Consider the following 17,601-nt stretch of genomic DNA (forward strand, 5'->3'; position numbering starts at 1 on the left):
GTATTATATTAATAAATTTGTTTAAATAAATAAGACAGCGATAATTTTCAAATAAAAATTATAACAAATAATAAATTAATATTTTATTTACAATAAACAACTTTTGCTGCGTTACAAAAAAGCCTATGGCTATATAACAATAGTTTAAAATATAACATTTTGTTTTGTCCAGTATTCGTTAAGTATATAAGGCAATTGGAATTTTGATTAAAAGTCGTTACAGAGTAGTAAAAGTCTTATCTTTAACCACATTTTAAGTCTACGATTGACAGTTGACAATGTTTGATGTCAAATCATTTGAAGTTCGTTTTAATTCGTTAAATGTCACAACGCTTCCGATGTACAACGTAGACAATACGATAAACAAATTTCTAGAAATACGCATCCGTTACAAACCCATTACAAAACCTAGACAAAACCAAACCCATTTTTGTAACAAAAATAAAATCTAAAATGTTTCCAGTGCAAACAACGTCCACAAGAAGCCTTTGTATTAAAATCTCAAACATCCCAAAAAACTATATAATACTATTTTAGAATGAGGTCACAAAATTCCCACAACATTTTTGTATAAACAATTTTTTATTTACAGATAACGACAGTCAATGAGGTAAAACGAACAAGGCACTCCGTTCTGCGATCCGTTTGCCTTCGCACCACAGATTAAACACGCGATTTAATAATAACATATAACCCGTACAATTTAAACGAACGGTTCATCAAGAATTAACTTCTTCGGTTTTGTTCGTATCGCCTCCAACAACGGTGCTAGTTCTCGGGTCGTATTCGTCGGCCCTACTGCACGCTTCCAACACGTATTTATTGAATAGCTCCGGTTTGTCTAAGTAAACGTGATGACCTGCGCCATTTATCACCTGCAAATACACAATAGATTTAAGAAAAGGCAGGCTATGGTAAAAAGACGCCTAGAAAATGTTAACTCTGGCATTTTTATTTGAGGGTAGGTTGCCGCTGTCTATAAAAGGCAGTACAGAAAAGGTTCGCGGCCATTTTGTGAAGCGGTCGCGTACGGAAAATGTGTCGATTTTATTCCGTGTTATTTGTAATTCCGTTTTATTTGACTGTTCGATTGGTTCCTTGAGTTTTATTTTAATTGTGATAAAGTCGTACGATCATACGATCTGAGTGTAAATAAACCTTATTGTTAACGCATTACTGCTTCACGGCAGAAATAGGCGGGGCGGTGGTACCTTCCCCTGCGGACTCACAAGAGCTCCACCACCAGTAAGAACTTTTATTCACTTTTGGTTCCTAAAAATAGTTTATTGCGTGTCAGAAATAGTTGCAGCCTTTAAGAGAAATTTAAAAATGAGGATAGAATGAATACGCGACCCGGCTTGTGTCATCACAACGTCGAAATATCATGGATATCCTTGAGATTTTAACGTTAGTTCTTGTAAGACCGCCCGTGACAACTTGAATACTGACAAACATAACTTTTGGTGCTTAAAATGTCTTCAGAATATAATCTTTATGGTAGCCATACACGTAACGATATACTTGTGCAAGTTTAGACTTGTACAAGTATGCAGTAACGTGTGTTGAAAAATTATTGCGCCAATTTCTAGACTTGTACAAGTTTAAAAAAGTTTTAATTTTCGATTTCGCCAAGAAAGATAAACAATATTAATTTAATTCTCAATTTGACTACAGACTTTAAGCAATGACAAAAGTTTGACAATTAACAAAGACTATGTGTGTGTGTGTCAAATAGATGGTAGTGTGTGTAATGCTTTCTTTATTGATTTAATGTATTTTTAATGCACAATTAAAAAAAAATTAGCATTCTGCATTTCTTCTCTATATTCTCTATAAGTGTGGGAAATTTCATACTCCTCCGTCCGCGCAATTTTCGTAAAAAGGGGTACAAAGTTTTTGCTTCACGTATTAATATCATTAAATATAATAAAAATCAATTAAATTTAAACGAAGCTACTCTTATAAGGCTGTCACAAAATTTGACACTTCAAGACATGATTCCGATACAACACGGTATACACGTTGCTCGATACTACGCGGTGTACCGTATTTCGTATAACGCGGTCACGGCACAGCACGGACACGAAATTAATCGCGTTATAGGACAGACGCCTGTACCTGTACATAGGTTCTGGAGTGCGGCCTGTGCTCGCTGAGCACGTGGCCGGTGCTGTTGTCCACCCAGGACCGGGAGCCGTACAGCACGGTGATGGGCAGGGCCGGGCTCAGCTTGTCGATTCGCTTCACCATCGGATTCTTCGCCCAACCGAAGCCGGTCATGAGCGAGTGGAAAGCGCTTTCGCCGCTAAAAGTAGATCAATAAAAAAAAACAATTAATTGTCTGTGACTGACTTAATGGTGCAGTAGTTAGCGCCGAGGTTTGATTCCCGCTTTAGGCAAACATTCGTGCGATGAACAGGTTTGTTTGGTCTTTGTCTGGATGTTTATTATTTATATATGTATTTTTTTTATTGCTTAGATGGGACGAGCTCAAGGCCCACCTGATGTTAAATGGTTACCGGAGCCCATAGACATCTACAACGTAAATTCCGCCACCCACTTCAAGACACGAGTTCTCAAGTCTCAATTTTCCCAAAACAAATGTTTTTTTTTTATTGCTTAGATGGGTGTACGAGCTGACAGCCCATAGTCATTTACAGCGAAAACGCGGCACCCACCTCGAGATAAAAGTTCTAAGGTCTCAGTATAGTTACAACGGCTGCCCCGCCCTTCAAACCGAAACACATTACTCGTACTCATCATCATCATCGCTGTACTCACCTCGGCGTCTGCGAGTTGCACTGGTAGATGTACTCCGGGATGACGTTGTCCGCGTCGTGCACGTATCCGTTGTACTTCCTCGAGATGTCGGGTCGGGTTCTGCTGACGAGCCAGCGGCCGGCGGGCCCGGCGGCGCGCACCGCCCACAGCGGGTTGAGCGGCTGCAGCGCGGTCCCGATGGCGCGCACCCACAGCGGGAGCTGCTGCTTCTCGGCGCCGGCCGGACGCTCGGGGAAGCCCCACGGATCCGCCAGGATTAAATGTCGCACCCTGTAAATACATTATCTATATATTGCACAGATGTTCTTTAATAGTTTTCTTAAACCTATGTATGTATAGGTTCTGAACATCTTGTGGGATTTTGTTGTACAGGGGCACAGACAAACACCCGAGTGAATTTCGTATTTTATGTAACCTACTCATCGGCACAACGAGCTTGTTTGAAGGGTAGGGCAGCCGTTGTAACTATACTTGAGACCTTAGAACTTATATCTCAAGGTGAGTGGCGCATTTACGTTGTAGATGTCTATGGGCTCCAGTAACCACTTAACATCAGGTGCGCTGTGAGCTCGTCCACCCATCTAAGCAATAAAAAAAATGATACTCTACCTTTCAGGGTATTTCATGGCGTAGGACGTGGCGATATAACCACCGAGACTGTGACCCAGTAGTATGAACTGCGGAAGGTTGACCTCGCGGCGCCACTCCTCCACAGACTCGACCCACTGAGCTTCCGCCTTCAGGGCCTCCGTGGCGAACTTGGGCCTCGAACTGCGGCCGAAGCCTTCGAACACGTTTAGAGCGACATTTCTTGAATACGTCCACACTAAGCCACTACTGCGTTGTTACGCTGGTCGCTGTATTAGGCAGATGCTAAGCTGTTATTCAACATTGTACAGTGGCGGACTTAATGCCTAAGACATTCTCTACCAGTCAACCAAGTTTGGTCCAGAGAGTCCTGTGGTAGGTGTGTTACTTTTTGAGAAAATAATAATAGCACGCACGCACGCAGGCACGCACGCACACACACACACACAAACCCACACACAGATATAACATACAACGCTATACATATTATAATAGTAATATGAAATTAAAACATATATCTATATACACATTTATAATCAAAATATACACTTTTATCAGACACGAAAAATAAAAACTTTATGGGAAAGTTGCGATTATGTCAAAACTCAAGATACCAACTACTGAACCATGCATCCGATTGACTTGAAACTTGGTATCCGTGTAGAAAATACATGTAATTAATGGATAGGCTAATGTTTATATGAGTGACTCCCTACACCAGTTGCGGGGGCATTAATGATGAGAATCTTTGTGGGTAGGTGAGAAATAATAATGTTAATTTTAAATGCCCAGCGAAGCGGACGGGTACGGCTAGTTACCTAATAAGTCAATGGCGTAGACAGGCCTGGTCTCGGCGAGGGCGTCGAAGTTCGGACACCAGAGCGCCAGGCCTGCTCCCATGCCGTGCAGCATCACCAGCGGAGTCCTCGAGGACTCGTCGTTCAACGATACCGTCCATATTTTGTCGCTCTGACCGACCACTGAGCCGATATCCACGTAGAACCTTTTGTACGCAGTTTTCAAACCTGCAACGGATTACTTTGATGTGGAAACCATCGATCCAAAGCAGAGTCTGTAATGCTAAAACCTTTAAAAATATATACTCTTCTTATCGGCACACATCTAATTTTATCTACGAAATAGTTTAAGAAAAATGCAGTCACATAATAATATTACATTAGTTATGATTTTTTGATTTTTTTGGAGTAATATTTTCGATCATTCAACTAAAGATAGTATTTTCTTTCACCCTTTTTCAAATGGTGCCCTGTAAAAGGAAATACATAAAAAGATTTACGGCTGTAGACCGTGAAAAAACAAAGAAAAACGAGATATATTTTTGTAATTTTCAAAATAGAGGATCTCGATCGAAAGCCAGCTCCAAAAGTCATTGCGCGAGTATTTTTCGCGTCGTCAATAACGCAAATACGTTATCGTTCAAGGTCGTTCCGGATCGTTTTAATAAGGTCACTGATAAGCTATTGATAATCTGTTGTGCGGATAATTCGTTGAAACAATCGGCACACGAGTAAACCGCTCACACGACGTACTAAAAGTTAGAGGCGATATTATTCCCACCGCCAAGTCAGTTTAGGTGTAGTTTCATTTTTTTTTCCTTCATAAGCTGAGCCTTGAGAGGCTAATTCAGCGTAACCTTAACTAGTAGGTGAGCTCACAGGGTTTAAGCCTGGCGACGTTGCTACCACGAACCCTAGCAACACCGGGCTTCGCAGAATCTACCACCGGATCGGAAACGCGACCCACTGAGAAGATCCGGCGAGAAACTCAGTGGGCTGTGTCTGTGGATTAATTTACTCGTCGAGCCCTTCGTCGCAAGCGACGGGTTCGACGAGAAAGATGACCGGTGCTTAAGGTACCTAAAAGCACTGTTAGTGGATCGGGAGGATCCGAAATGACGTGTTTTGGGCGACGTCGACTTAGTTTCGTAAAAACCAAACCAAATAGTAAAGTAATTCCTTGAAGTCTGGCTTTGAAATGGATACGAAGGACCCGACCGAAACCCCCTCTATATTAGCTTACAACCACATACAGACCAAAGAGAACGCTTTGGACCAAATTGCAAGTAAAATAAAGTGAACTCTTAATTCCACGTAAAAAATCACGTCCATTGCCTAAATATTTATCTAAATACTTGCATTGCATAAATAATCTAATATAAACTTGTTAACATGTTAATAATATCGTTATCAATAGAACGACATCCTGGTAACACAATAATTTCAAAATATTATAATGACGAATATGTGAATCACTTATATCGATATGAGGTTGGCCTAGTTAAAGTATCTTAAAGTTCAAAACAACTAGAACTGTGATTCTATTAGTGCAAGATACGAATGAGCAACTGACATTGGTGGTAAGCGCTGATCGAAAACCTGAGACAACCCAACCGCATAGAGACGTGAACGAAATGTATCAAGTCCTCTAAAATAACGACTATGCTATTTATATGCGTTATGCTTTATGTACCCTAGACGTTTCGACTTATTTTTCAATGTGACATTCTTCATTTCATTTCACTTCAATCCATATTATCATTTTTCATAAAAATCAGAATATAAATTGAAACAAGACATGACTTAAAGGTCTTAGATACCAGGTCATAAAATTCTTTACAAAAAAAAATTCAATGTGACATTATCCCCACGTTTTTTCTTATAGCGAATACCCCACTATACTGGATCGGTGCACCATATCCTCGTTTTCCATTCAGGCCTATCATAAGTCATCTCTCACAACCTTCTCCCGCATATCCTCTTTCACACAATCCACCCCTAATCTTTCTACGATGCTCCTATTTAGAATAGCATGTTGTGCAGTGTCGTGCAAAAAAAAAGCATTTTTCGTTTAACTTTACTGCCCTATACCAACATTATTAGCATTTATTAAATTCGCACGCCAATATACGCTTATAGATAATTTTCTATAATCTTTAGAATTAATAATAATGTAAACTAGAAGTACTTATATCTCATTCGAACAATTAAGAGTTATTTATCCGTCTATGACGTTTATAACAATCGAAATACGAAATCTAATCTTTAGAATACATTCATATAGATAACATAGTATTTACGCGTACTTGTTCTTTTTTTTATTGCCTAGATAGGTGGACGAGCTCACAGCCCACCTGGTGTTAAGTGGTTACTGGAGCCCATAGACAACTACAACGTAAATGCGCCACCCACTTTGAGATATAAGTTCTAAGGCATCAGTATAGTTACAACGCTGCCTGCTGCCCCACTCTTCAAGCCGAAACGCATTACTGCTTCACGGCAGAAATGGGCGGGGTGGTGGTACCTACCCGTGCAGACTCACAAGAGGTCCTACCACCAGTAATTACGCAAATTATAATTTTGCGGGTTTGATTTTTATTACACGATGTTATTCCTTCACCGTGGAAGTCAATCGTGAACATTTGATAAGTGAAACTCAGTGGGCTGTGTCTGTGGGGTATACTTCCTATACCACCAGAGGGTACACCTCTTGTGGTAGCACCTTAGCGTAGAACTAGTTAGGATTAGGTTTCTCAAAGTACAAACAGCTTATTATTTCTAACGTACTTCAGTCGAGATTATTTAAGGCCAGATCCACCTTGCAACTCTACCTAGCTCATTTATCTAAGGTGCTTCAATCGAGACTTTTTAACGTCCGGTTTTCACACCCTTGCAACTTCACTTGGGTCATTAACGACTATCGCATACATTACTTACATGATAATATTTTCTTCTCGACATGACGTAGCATCGCATCTGATTGGCGCGTCCAGCTGAACCAACCACCGGTCCAACTGAAAAAAAAAATGTACATTTTTTTAACCTACCCGCGCTCGATCTTATCCTAACGTTGGTACTACTGAAGCTGTTATCTATATGTTAATACGTGAAGAAAAAACTTTGTACCCCTTTTGTGAAAATTGCGTGGACGGAGGAGTATATAATTTTTTTTTATTCTTATTATTATTTGTCTATAGTGTATAGTCTTGGCGAAATCAGTGATTATAGACGTCTAATATAGTCTTTGAAAATAGGAACATAATAATGTTCAAACTTATAATAAAATTTCAATTAATTATATTAGATTCTCGACTACTGGGAGACCACTAGTATTAATAATAATGAAATTCACAATATAAGCAAAATATGTATCTCCTGTGTGGAAGAGAGGCGGCCTTTTTTTCGAATAAAATATGTCAATAAGATACCGTAGTAATGGACATTTTCCAGTTTATTTTTATGTCCAGTAAAAGCTCTTTATTGGCGAGTAATAATATTATGTTCCGTAAATATGAATTCTGAATTCGTCGTGGGCTAAAGGATAAGACGTCCGGTGCATTCGTATCGAGCGATGCGCCGGTGTTCGAATCTCGCTGGCGGGTACCAATTTTTCTAATGAAATACGTACTCAACAAATGTTCACGATTGACTTCCACGGTGAAGGAATAACATCGTGCAGTAAAAGTCAAACCCGCAAAATTATAATTTGCGTAATTACTGGTGGTAGGACCTCTTGTGAGTCCGCACGGGTAGGTACCACCGTCCCGCCTATTTCTGCCGTGAAGCAGTAATGCGTTTCGGTTTGAAGGGTGGCGCAGCCGTTGTGACTATACTGAGACCTTAGAACTATATCTCAAGGTGTGTGGCGCATTTACGTTGTAGATGTCTATGGGCCCCAGTAACCACTTAACACCAGGTGGGCTGTGAGCTCGTCCACACATCTAAGCAATAAAAAAAAATAAAAAAAAATAAAAAAAATATGCCGCCAATACAGAAACCGTGAGTATAAAAAGCGCTTTTACAAAGGATATTCGTTTGGATAGCTACTGAATGTAATCCTCTTTATCAATGTGTACGTACCGATTAGATCCGCGGATATACAAATCTTTAGCCGCGAATAGTAAAAACGCTAATGGAGGAATCCAGTTACATTTATATTTTTGTTCAAGTTATATATTTTTGGTACCGGCTAGCGAGAAGTATAGAAGGATTTTTTTTTAAATTAAAATGTACTTTAATAGCCGAATGAAAATTGAGATGTATGATCAAATTGAAATGTTTAGTAGTTTAATGAGTTATAATATTTTCATAACTAATTTTATTTACTTCTCCATATAATTCTTGAATGTGACCTGGTGATAGTGAGCACGTGTCTCATGATAGACTGGTACGAACACTACGTTCGTCTATATTTCTGGTGGTCACACCACCGTGGGATAAACGTTATTCTAATGGAGTTTGAAGACGAGAGTCTACGCTGTCCGCTAGGGTGACAAATTTTTCTGCGCTTTTACGATACCCTAAAACGTGTTTCTCAACTCGATAACTATGCTACATAGTTCTCAGAACAATAAATCGTGCCCTGATTCCAATCTGTTGCATTCATGAATCATGCCTCGCCCGGTCAAAGGTTATTAAGATCGTATGAATAATATTATAAAAAAAAAATAGAACAGTTTACGCGTTTCATAATGAAAACGTAAAAAAAGTTTTAAATTTATTTCTTTTTTGGCTTTTTTATAAATAAAGAGATTCCGGTTGGAAAAACAGGACAGACATAGGGTTCAACGATGTTATTTAAAGAAGCCTTTTGGAGGACAACAAAAAACAATTTATGTAAATGACATGAACACAAAGTGAAAAACAGTTTTGTGTGCTTAGTGCGAGTTTTTTAACGTTCTCGATAGCGTAAAAGTTAACTCAAATTTGTATGGAGTTGGAACAGCGCCCCTAGCGGCAAACTTAGTAAGCACATTGTACTAATTTCTTTGTAAGATTAAAATGTATTTGGACCATTTAACTAGGTGATTACAATGAGACCCAGTTAACACTATTGTTTAAATTACATTATATCTGAATAGTACATTTTTTAAATTAGTTTTTAACCTATATATTTTTAAATGTTGTTTGAAATAGATGGCACATTTGTATGCTTGTATGATTGGGAGGATATGTGATAATTTTTTGTTTGGTATGCCCAGATACACTGTAAAATAATTCATTACTTATAACAGGTAGAAGTTATTCTCATTAACACTCAGTTATGTATTTTGGGTTTTATAACAAAACTGCTAGTTACACGAGTTAATAAAATATAATTTCAAAACCGAAACACCACACTTTAAATACTTGTTAAGGCAAATTTGATTGAGGCAAGCTCAATTAATCTGGTAGTAGTCATGCAAAGAATTCAATTATCTGTACAGATTCATTGTTAAACCAGGTCCATATAATTATTGTATTATTGTAAAATGTACAATATACATTTGCCGAATTTCATTATATTACAACAATTACAAGCAAGTGAACATTTATGAAAGATAAGATCCCCAATTCTGATAAATTCCGAATCCCTTGTCTCTTGTGCCACCTTTTTAATTGCTAGATTTTTTTATAAACATTTGGATGTGACTCACTTTGGCACATCGAAAATGAACTAAGAATGGGTTTATTGGGTTTTAAGAAACATTCACACAACATCAAATTCAAAACCATGCGACTATTTAATATTGACTTGCTTGTCGGTAACCATTGATTGGATTTCTTAAACTTATCTGAAAATATTAAAGATTTAAATGAAATATAAATTAAAAACATTCACAAAAAGCAAAGGGTTCTTGTTATAAACATCCTTCAGTTGTTGTTTTGATATTAAATATGTAAATTGAAATTTTTCTATTTTATTTATTTATATATGTAAGTGTTGACTATACAGTTCAACACTAAATTTCTTCTTCTTCTTTTTCACCACCTTATCCCACTAGGTGGGGTCAGCATAGCAATTTTTTCTAATCCATTCTCTTCTAACAGCCGTCATCTCAACACTCATTCCTCTCACTCTCATATCGTCATTCACACACTTCAACCATGTTTTCTTCTATGACCTCTTCCCTTCTACCTTGCACTACCATTTCCATACATCTCCTAGTCACATGCATACATTTAAGAACACTAAATTTATGAAAAGATCTTTTTTAACTGTGTCAAAGTTCTTATATGTTAAAGTACTATTACTCCGTAGATTTAACTTAATTTTCTCTGCGCAGAAGCATGTTTTTGGTGTTGTAGTATGAAGTTGTGCATGTGTGGGTGCAGAAACATGTGCCATGCCCTGCCTATTCTTATTCCACTTGGGAACTACCTTAAGATTATTTGCTTATGAAATTTTAGAATATACTCCTTCAATGTTGTTTAGTATCTATTATTGATATTAATAATTAGGTAATGTGACATATTACGGTTCCAAAAAATATTTAGTAACATGTCTTATCAATGAGTTTACGGCTTAAATTGGGGAACTTTTGAATCTCTATATATCTACTTGAAATTTAATAATATTAATTGTAATCAAACTGTCAACAAGGAACGAACAGTATTAGCAGTATTGGGCAAGGGCATCTTTATTTTGATATCAATTAAAAATGATATTTAGCGTATAATTGATAAAACAAACCAGTTCTCGTCAATACAATACTGAATTGTGTTAATGAAAATTTAGTAAATGTAATTATTTACCATATTATTGTTTATTTTTCTTTTATTATTATTAACCATATTATAATGTGAAAGCAATTTGATTAGATTAATTAAAGAAAAAAGGGTTAGGTCCTTTGGATGAAAAAAAAAAATCGATTACCTCAATAAGATGTTAATAACATGACAAATGAATGGCAACAGAATTCGAGTCCAAATGTAAGATCCTGGCATTACACCTCGAATCTGTTTACGTTATCCTAAAAATGAAACAAATATGACAAAAAATCTAAACTATGAATAACGATTTGGAAGCAATCGTTGCGCAATATATATTTTAAAAAAAAACAATGATTTAATACCTGGATTCTGTAGTCTCTAGATTCAATTCACTACCCATTTGTACGTTCATCAATTTACATTAACCACTTGTGGGATGTGCATTAAATTAAATTAATTTTTTTTTTACTCAAACAGTTTTCTATAATAGTAATCAAATAATAGAAACAATGTGCCAAATTTATGCGCAACGATTTGATTCGGTTCTGTTTTGACATTTGAGACAAATAACCATAGATTATACACTTAATAGATTATACACTTAATATATTAGAGATAGATGCGCAACTCTCATTTTTATTTTTGCTTTAGTTAAAGCCCGGTCCAGCAGGCGTCGCTACGGTCGATTATTAGTCTCCCTACCCCCCACCAGGTGGCTTTTTTAGTAATTTTAATATTTTTAATAACTCTCTTTATGAAAAAATCTTATCGTTTAGAATCGCTGAAATTCCCGGTAGTACTTATGAGATATTAAGGAATGTTTGATTGTGTTCAGCATTCTAATCGATAAGATCTTTACATACAGAGAGAAAACAGTTTTTTAAAATAAAAAGCTGTAATTCTCTGTAAGCTATTTAATTTCCCTATATTACAAACAATTTTCTGTTAAAAGATTGTATGAACGTACAATTGTATAAAATTTCGAATAACAATAACTCCTCTAGATTAATCCTACTAGCGTACTTATTAACATTAAATCGAAAGTTATCTAAAAGTTAATTAAGTCTAGATAATCAAATCATTCAATGTCAATTAAGTCATTTGTGCGAAATATAAACACGTCAGCTTTCCATTACAAACATAGTAGACAATTTGAATTAAATTTAATAAATTTGTTTCTTAACGATAGCAGTTCTTGCTTAAAGTTGATCATGGCAGATCATGACCTTGTATGAAAATATTACATCTATAAACACTACCTATGCTTCGTCATACAATAATTGTCATTTAAACTAGCATTGTAGAGATAATACACACACTAAAGTGAATACTAAATTATTCTTAGCATTCTTATAAACATTTAGAAATTTAAGAAACGATTAACCCACAATCATGTTCATAACATGTGACATTTTGTTCTGCACAAACGTTTTCTTGCATGATTTGAAAAACAAAAAAAAACAAAAAATGTTTAAAAAATGTAATGATGATTTAAAGTACTCTTAAATATTGATAGTTTGTACTTAATGACGCTTATAGTAATCTTAGACATGATTACAATAGTTATACTTTTATTCCCTATCTAAATTATTTCTATTCTGACGTTTCTGATGCTTTAGCTTTGGTAATACTAGATGAAACAAACAGCAGATTGAAAGAAAATCATCTTAAAGTTAATTACATTCATTACAAACCATTAGTTTGCATTTTGTTACAAAAGAAACTGATGTTCGTTACATGCAAATGAATTATAAACATACACATGCAAACATAAAATGTAAATTTATCTTTTAATCCAAATTAAATGTACATTAATATTACATCTAAATAATAGAAAGGGTTTCGAAAATTTTTATTGCACTCAACAGCAGACGAGCACGCAACCCGGCTCATGATAAGTGGTCACCAGTGCTTATAAACTTTAGCAGTGCCATAGGGGTTGCTGTCTATCACTTAAGTTTTAATAAATTATTAATATACTCAGTCACAAGCATATTGATTTCACATAATGAAAATGTAAGAAACATAATCATGTTTGGGTATTTTCATTTATATCTGCTCATACAGAAAAGACAACTTAGCAAACATATTCCACAGTTAATCTAAATAATTGCAAATAATTCTTTTGAAGACCGCTGACTTTTGATCATTAATTAAAATCATCTTCTCGTAGAATGTACAAAAGGTTATTTACAAAAATTTATATCAGTATTTTCATATATTACTAACTTACTAATTACAACTATTCAAACATAATACTATAACTATAAGAACTAAACAACCTATTTTAAAACAAAATTGGCATCAATCTAGTTCTTATGAACTATTTCAATTATTAATTTATAAATTATAAACATATTTAAAAAAAATTAAGATCCTTCAGAGTTCACGTTCCTTGCTGAATCAGTTTCTCTTCTGAAACGGAGAAACAATGTATCTTAAGTATGTAACAAATATTGAAAAAATACGGCCATGAAAAATTTAGTGTTAATGTAATCATACTTACAAATTAATATATTACATAACACGTTCTGGTTCAAATATAGTGCATCAATCTTTTCATGTTTCAGACATTTTAGTGCTCCTTATAATTTTTCCATAAAATTTTGTCATTATCAAACCTTTGTCTACAAAAATAAAAACATTATTTTATATTGGGTAGAAGGATGAACGTGGTCACAGGCCACTTGGTGTAACTTGGTTATCAAACACCAGGAAACAAAACGTGAATGCCATCATCTAACTTTGGATGTGAGATCAATTGTGCTGTATTTTATTTAAACAGGAAAGCATGACTGATTGATCATTCCAAAAAACTAGTTCGGACCCACTTGACAATAAGCATATAATACGCTGAGTTGCAAAACATAAATACTTTCACCCACTCGAGACAATTTTATTATCTGAGGTGTGTGTGTGATAGTACGAGACTTAATACAGACTGTTTTGATCAAAACTTAACATATATGATAGCTAGGCAGCAGAAATAGGAAGGACCATTAGTTGGTGCTAATTCATTTAATTATATTATGAATAATAATTCTGTTAGCAAATAATATACCGGGAAAATAGTGTAAACTCACCGTTATCAAGGCATCCGAAATAGCATTTCATTTTCGATCTTCGAGGCATGCTGATTTTTAATAATAAACTTTCTGTAAGAAATGAAAATAGTTACACAGGCTTACGAAACGCTAACGAAGAAAAAAGTATTGGAGCCAAGTTATGTCTAAAGACAATTCAAAACAGAATTTCTCAATGTCTAATCGTCTAATATTCTCATAAAGCTAAAAGTTGCTCTAAATTAATACTACAACGTAAAATAACTCACACCAAGACAAAAAAAAAACGATTTAAAAAATTAAAGCGTTACGACATTTTGAAAACTTTTTTTTTTTTTTTGAGATTGTTTTACGGCCCTGGAATTTTGAAAACTTCAAAGCAGTGTTTCCACTTACGTTTTTTTTACCACATTTTACCCTAGTTTCTTTTGAATTTATCCCTAAAATTTCCTAAACAACTTTCATAAATCCTTTATATAGAAAGCATAAATAAAATACAGAAAATAAACCACAGTATATTATTTAATGTAGGTATATATAATATAAACGCCCCCAGAAGATCATAGATCTATAGGATTAGAATTTTCAAGGAAGTCGACGCATTGCTTTTATATTCTTTTTCTGCACGCAACCTAACACTGTTCGGTTCTAAAATTGAGCAATTGTTTGCTGGCAAAGTTGGGAACTTTCTATGAAGCAAGCCGTTCAGGGTTTCATTAGAAAGCCTGTTTCTTTTGTCAGTTTTTACATTTGAGAACACTGAATAATCTTTCCACCTCAGTCTTTGAAGAAGGAACTGCTAGCAAAAGTGAAATGACAATTACAAGGTTTTCGTAAATGAAATTACCATGAAAATCTTTCATGGTACATGAAGTACCTGTATATTACAATACAAGTAAGTTCTGGTGACATCAACGAAAATAGGTAAATAAAAATTTGGCGGATTATACTTATTGGGATTCTGGGGAATCCCTAAGAAAAAAGCAGTGGCTTAATCTATGATTTACTTTACTAGAGGGTTACTGTTGAATCAAACCTTCTTTATAGTTTTTATACACAACTCTGTTTTATTCTTTTACTTGTCAACTCGACTTAATGTCATTCTCTCCATAAAATAAAATGTTCATTGTTTTACTTTAATTATCGTTTATTTTAAAATTCACAACAGTTACTAGTATAGGCTTTGCTTTTTACCCCGAAATATCCTAAATCCTGGTATTTTTTAAATTGTCTTTATCATCCAAAATATCAGCTATTTTTCCCTAAAAAAGGGAGAATCCCCTAAAAGTGGAAGCACTGCTTCAAAGTACGCTAACATTTTTTATTGAGTCAGAACTCGTATCTGCCATCTAGTGAGTTTATTAGTTCATTAAGGCCAAAATGTTTCAAAAATGACCTCGCCGGTTCCTAAAGATGACGCTAGTTGAATGTTCTTTTCCTTTGTATGGGAGTTGCACCCCCCTGCAAATAACCATTTTGACATTTCACGATTAATCAATGGATCAATGGCACTGAAGTATGGAACCTAGGTCTATGATCAATGGTCGCTGGCTCTTCACTTGACGTAGGTAGGTAGTATTACTGTGCCTATAAATTTTGTTATCTATGTTTCTCCATAGCACTGGAATTACATAAAAGCTTGAAATTATTAAAAAACTTATATAAATATATTTTTTTTTATCTTTTAAGCTCGTATTTATGAAAAAGCTTGTCACTTACAAATTAATGTATGGAATAATGAGATATACCAGTGAAATCAAATTTAAGTAAAAGGAGAACTCAGTTTAAACGGTTGCCTTGAACCTGACGTTTATTGATAATTCAGTGATTTGTGTACCTACCTATCTATTGAATTTATCATGTCCTAAAGGATATGACCATAGATTATATACTTAATAGATATTATATTGGTGTCTCGACACGTTCGTATCCGACTACATATCTCCTATATAAAGTTGCTACTAATCAGCCAGGGTACCGCTTTTTTTTCTTTTCTTAGATGGGTGGACGAACTTACAGCCCACCTGGTGTTAAGTAGTTACTGGAGCCCATAGACATCTACAACGTAAATGCGCCACCTACCTTGAGATATAAGTTCTAAGATCTCAGTATAGTTACAACGGCTGCCCCACCCTTCAAACCGAAACGCATCACTGCTTCACGGCAGAAACAGGCAGGGCGGTGGTACCTACCCGCGCGGACTCACAAGAGGTCCTACCACCAGTAAAAACCGCTCTATTTTACTGTAATAATATAAATAGTATAATATTAAATAGGTCAGTAGGGCTTTCGGCTTAAGAATAATCCCATCGTCAGGGATCGGCTCTATGGAAGGATTAGGTTATCTCTGTTTTTTGTACCATACGGATTTGGGTGAAGTGCTCTTAAAAGAGGTAATATAAAGAGGAGATAATATAGAGTTTTTTTGAAGTGATCCCGTCATCTCTTTACGCATCACTCGCTGCTGGATCGGAGTTCATTCACATTACCTAGAGCGTTTATCTAAAGTGCACTTCCAAAGATCCCTTTTGCCGTACCGCCTTTTAATAAGCCCCCAGTAAGGTTTTTCCCATGAATTGTGGTTTTCCTTCTAAATGATGTTTGACGAAAGCGGTTCAGCTGCATGCCATTAGCTTTACTGATACCCACTCCCGATGGCGATAACTTATTATTTAGATAGGCGGCGGATTAGCTCTGCCCCTGGTATTGCTGGCGTCCATGGGTGACGGTAATACTAATCATTCACCATCGGGTAGCCGTATGCTCGTTTGCCTACAAAAAAGATGTAAAAAAAAGAGGTAAAAAAGATGTTCGATGCATTTATAATTTAAACGACAAAGTAGTATAAAATAAAGTTCGCTAATTCTTGTATTATTTATTTATTTATTTATAACTTCTTATACTAGAAAGTATAAAGGCGGACTTAATGCCATAGGCATTCTCTAACAGTCTACCTTAGGGGAGTGCAGAGATGAAGCTTGGTAGGTGTAGTGTGAAGGTGATATTACTTAAACATATATTATGTGTATATATAACATACATAATACTTAAATAAATACAAATACATAAATATATAGATATACATAAATATATACATATAAAAACATACATAAACAAATATTATCAATTAGATGACTCTGCTAACTCTCTGAGAAACAGTTCTCGAACCTTCGTCTTAAACGCATCACGTGTAGTGGCCGACCTTATCTTGAGTGGGAGCGCATTCCATAGAAGAATAGACTGAATTGCGAATGAAGAATGTAAAAAGTCAGAACTATGTGGAGGACAGCGAAGAAGAAGATTGTGAGATGAACGAAGATTTCGGCTGTGGTCAGACCCTAAGTATTGAAAGGAATTAGTTAAATAAGCAGGTGGATTTGGGGAGTGCAACAAAGAGTAAAGAGTACTGAGAGCACGCAAGCTACAGCGTTGACGAATGGGGAGCCATTTGAGTTGGGAGCGATAAGAAGATACGTGATCGTATTTCCGAAGATTATAAATAAATCGAATGCAGTTATTGAGAAGCCTAATTATTAGTCTACGAATAAATAATAAGTCTTATCTACGAATAAATAATAAGTCTTATTTATTCGTAGGTATTAGTCATAAAAAATAAGAAACTTTAGTTTACCGACATTTTTGACAAATTCTATGTTCGAAGTAAAATAATCAAGGATGAT

The 17,601-nt window shown here is 35.5% G+C and overlaps 1 protein-coding gene across 3 annotated transcripts; it reads right to left on the bottom strand.

The window, feature by feature from the left end:
• Nucleotides 1–68: 68 nt before the first annotated feature.
• Nucleotides 69–11,422, bottom strand: puml (pummelig). 3 transcript variants are annotated; one of them, XM_028169639.2, is made up of 8 exons: nucleotides 11,222–11,418; nucleotides 11,023–11,119; nucleotides 7,104–7,180; nucleotides 4,188–4,394; nucleotides 3,391–3,565; nucleotides 2,782–3,051; nucleotides 2,119–2,305; nucleotides 69–875 (listed from the first exon to the last, which is right to left on the bottom strand). In XM_028169639.2, exons 2-8 carry the CDS (start codon nucleotides 11,091–11,093, stop codon nucleotides 720–722), a joined length of 1,143 nt encoding a protein of 380 aa, XP_028025440.2. In that variant the 5' UTR covers nucleotides 11,094–11,119; nucleotides 11,222–11,418; the 3' UTR covers nucleotides 69–719. The 3 variants fall into 3 exon arrangements, with proteins under 3 accessions (XP_028025440.2, XP_028025442.2, XP_028025441.2); XM_028169641.2 differs by lacking the exon at nucleotides 11,023–11,119 and adding an exon at nucleotides 9,905–9,940 and having other exon boundaries at nucleotides 11,222–11,413; XM_028169640.2 differs by lacking the exon at nucleotides 11,023–11,119 and having other exon boundaries at nucleotides 11,222–11,422.
• Nucleotides 11,423–17,601: the final 6,179 nt, after the last annotated feature.

This window comes from Bombyx mandarina, chromosome 19 (assembly GCF_030267445.1).
Source record: "Bombyx mandarina strain Sakado chromosome 19, ASM3026744v2".
Classification (NCBI taxonomy): Eukaryota; Metazoa; Arthropoda; class Insecta; order Lepidoptera; family Bombycidae; genus Bombyx; species Bombyx mandarina.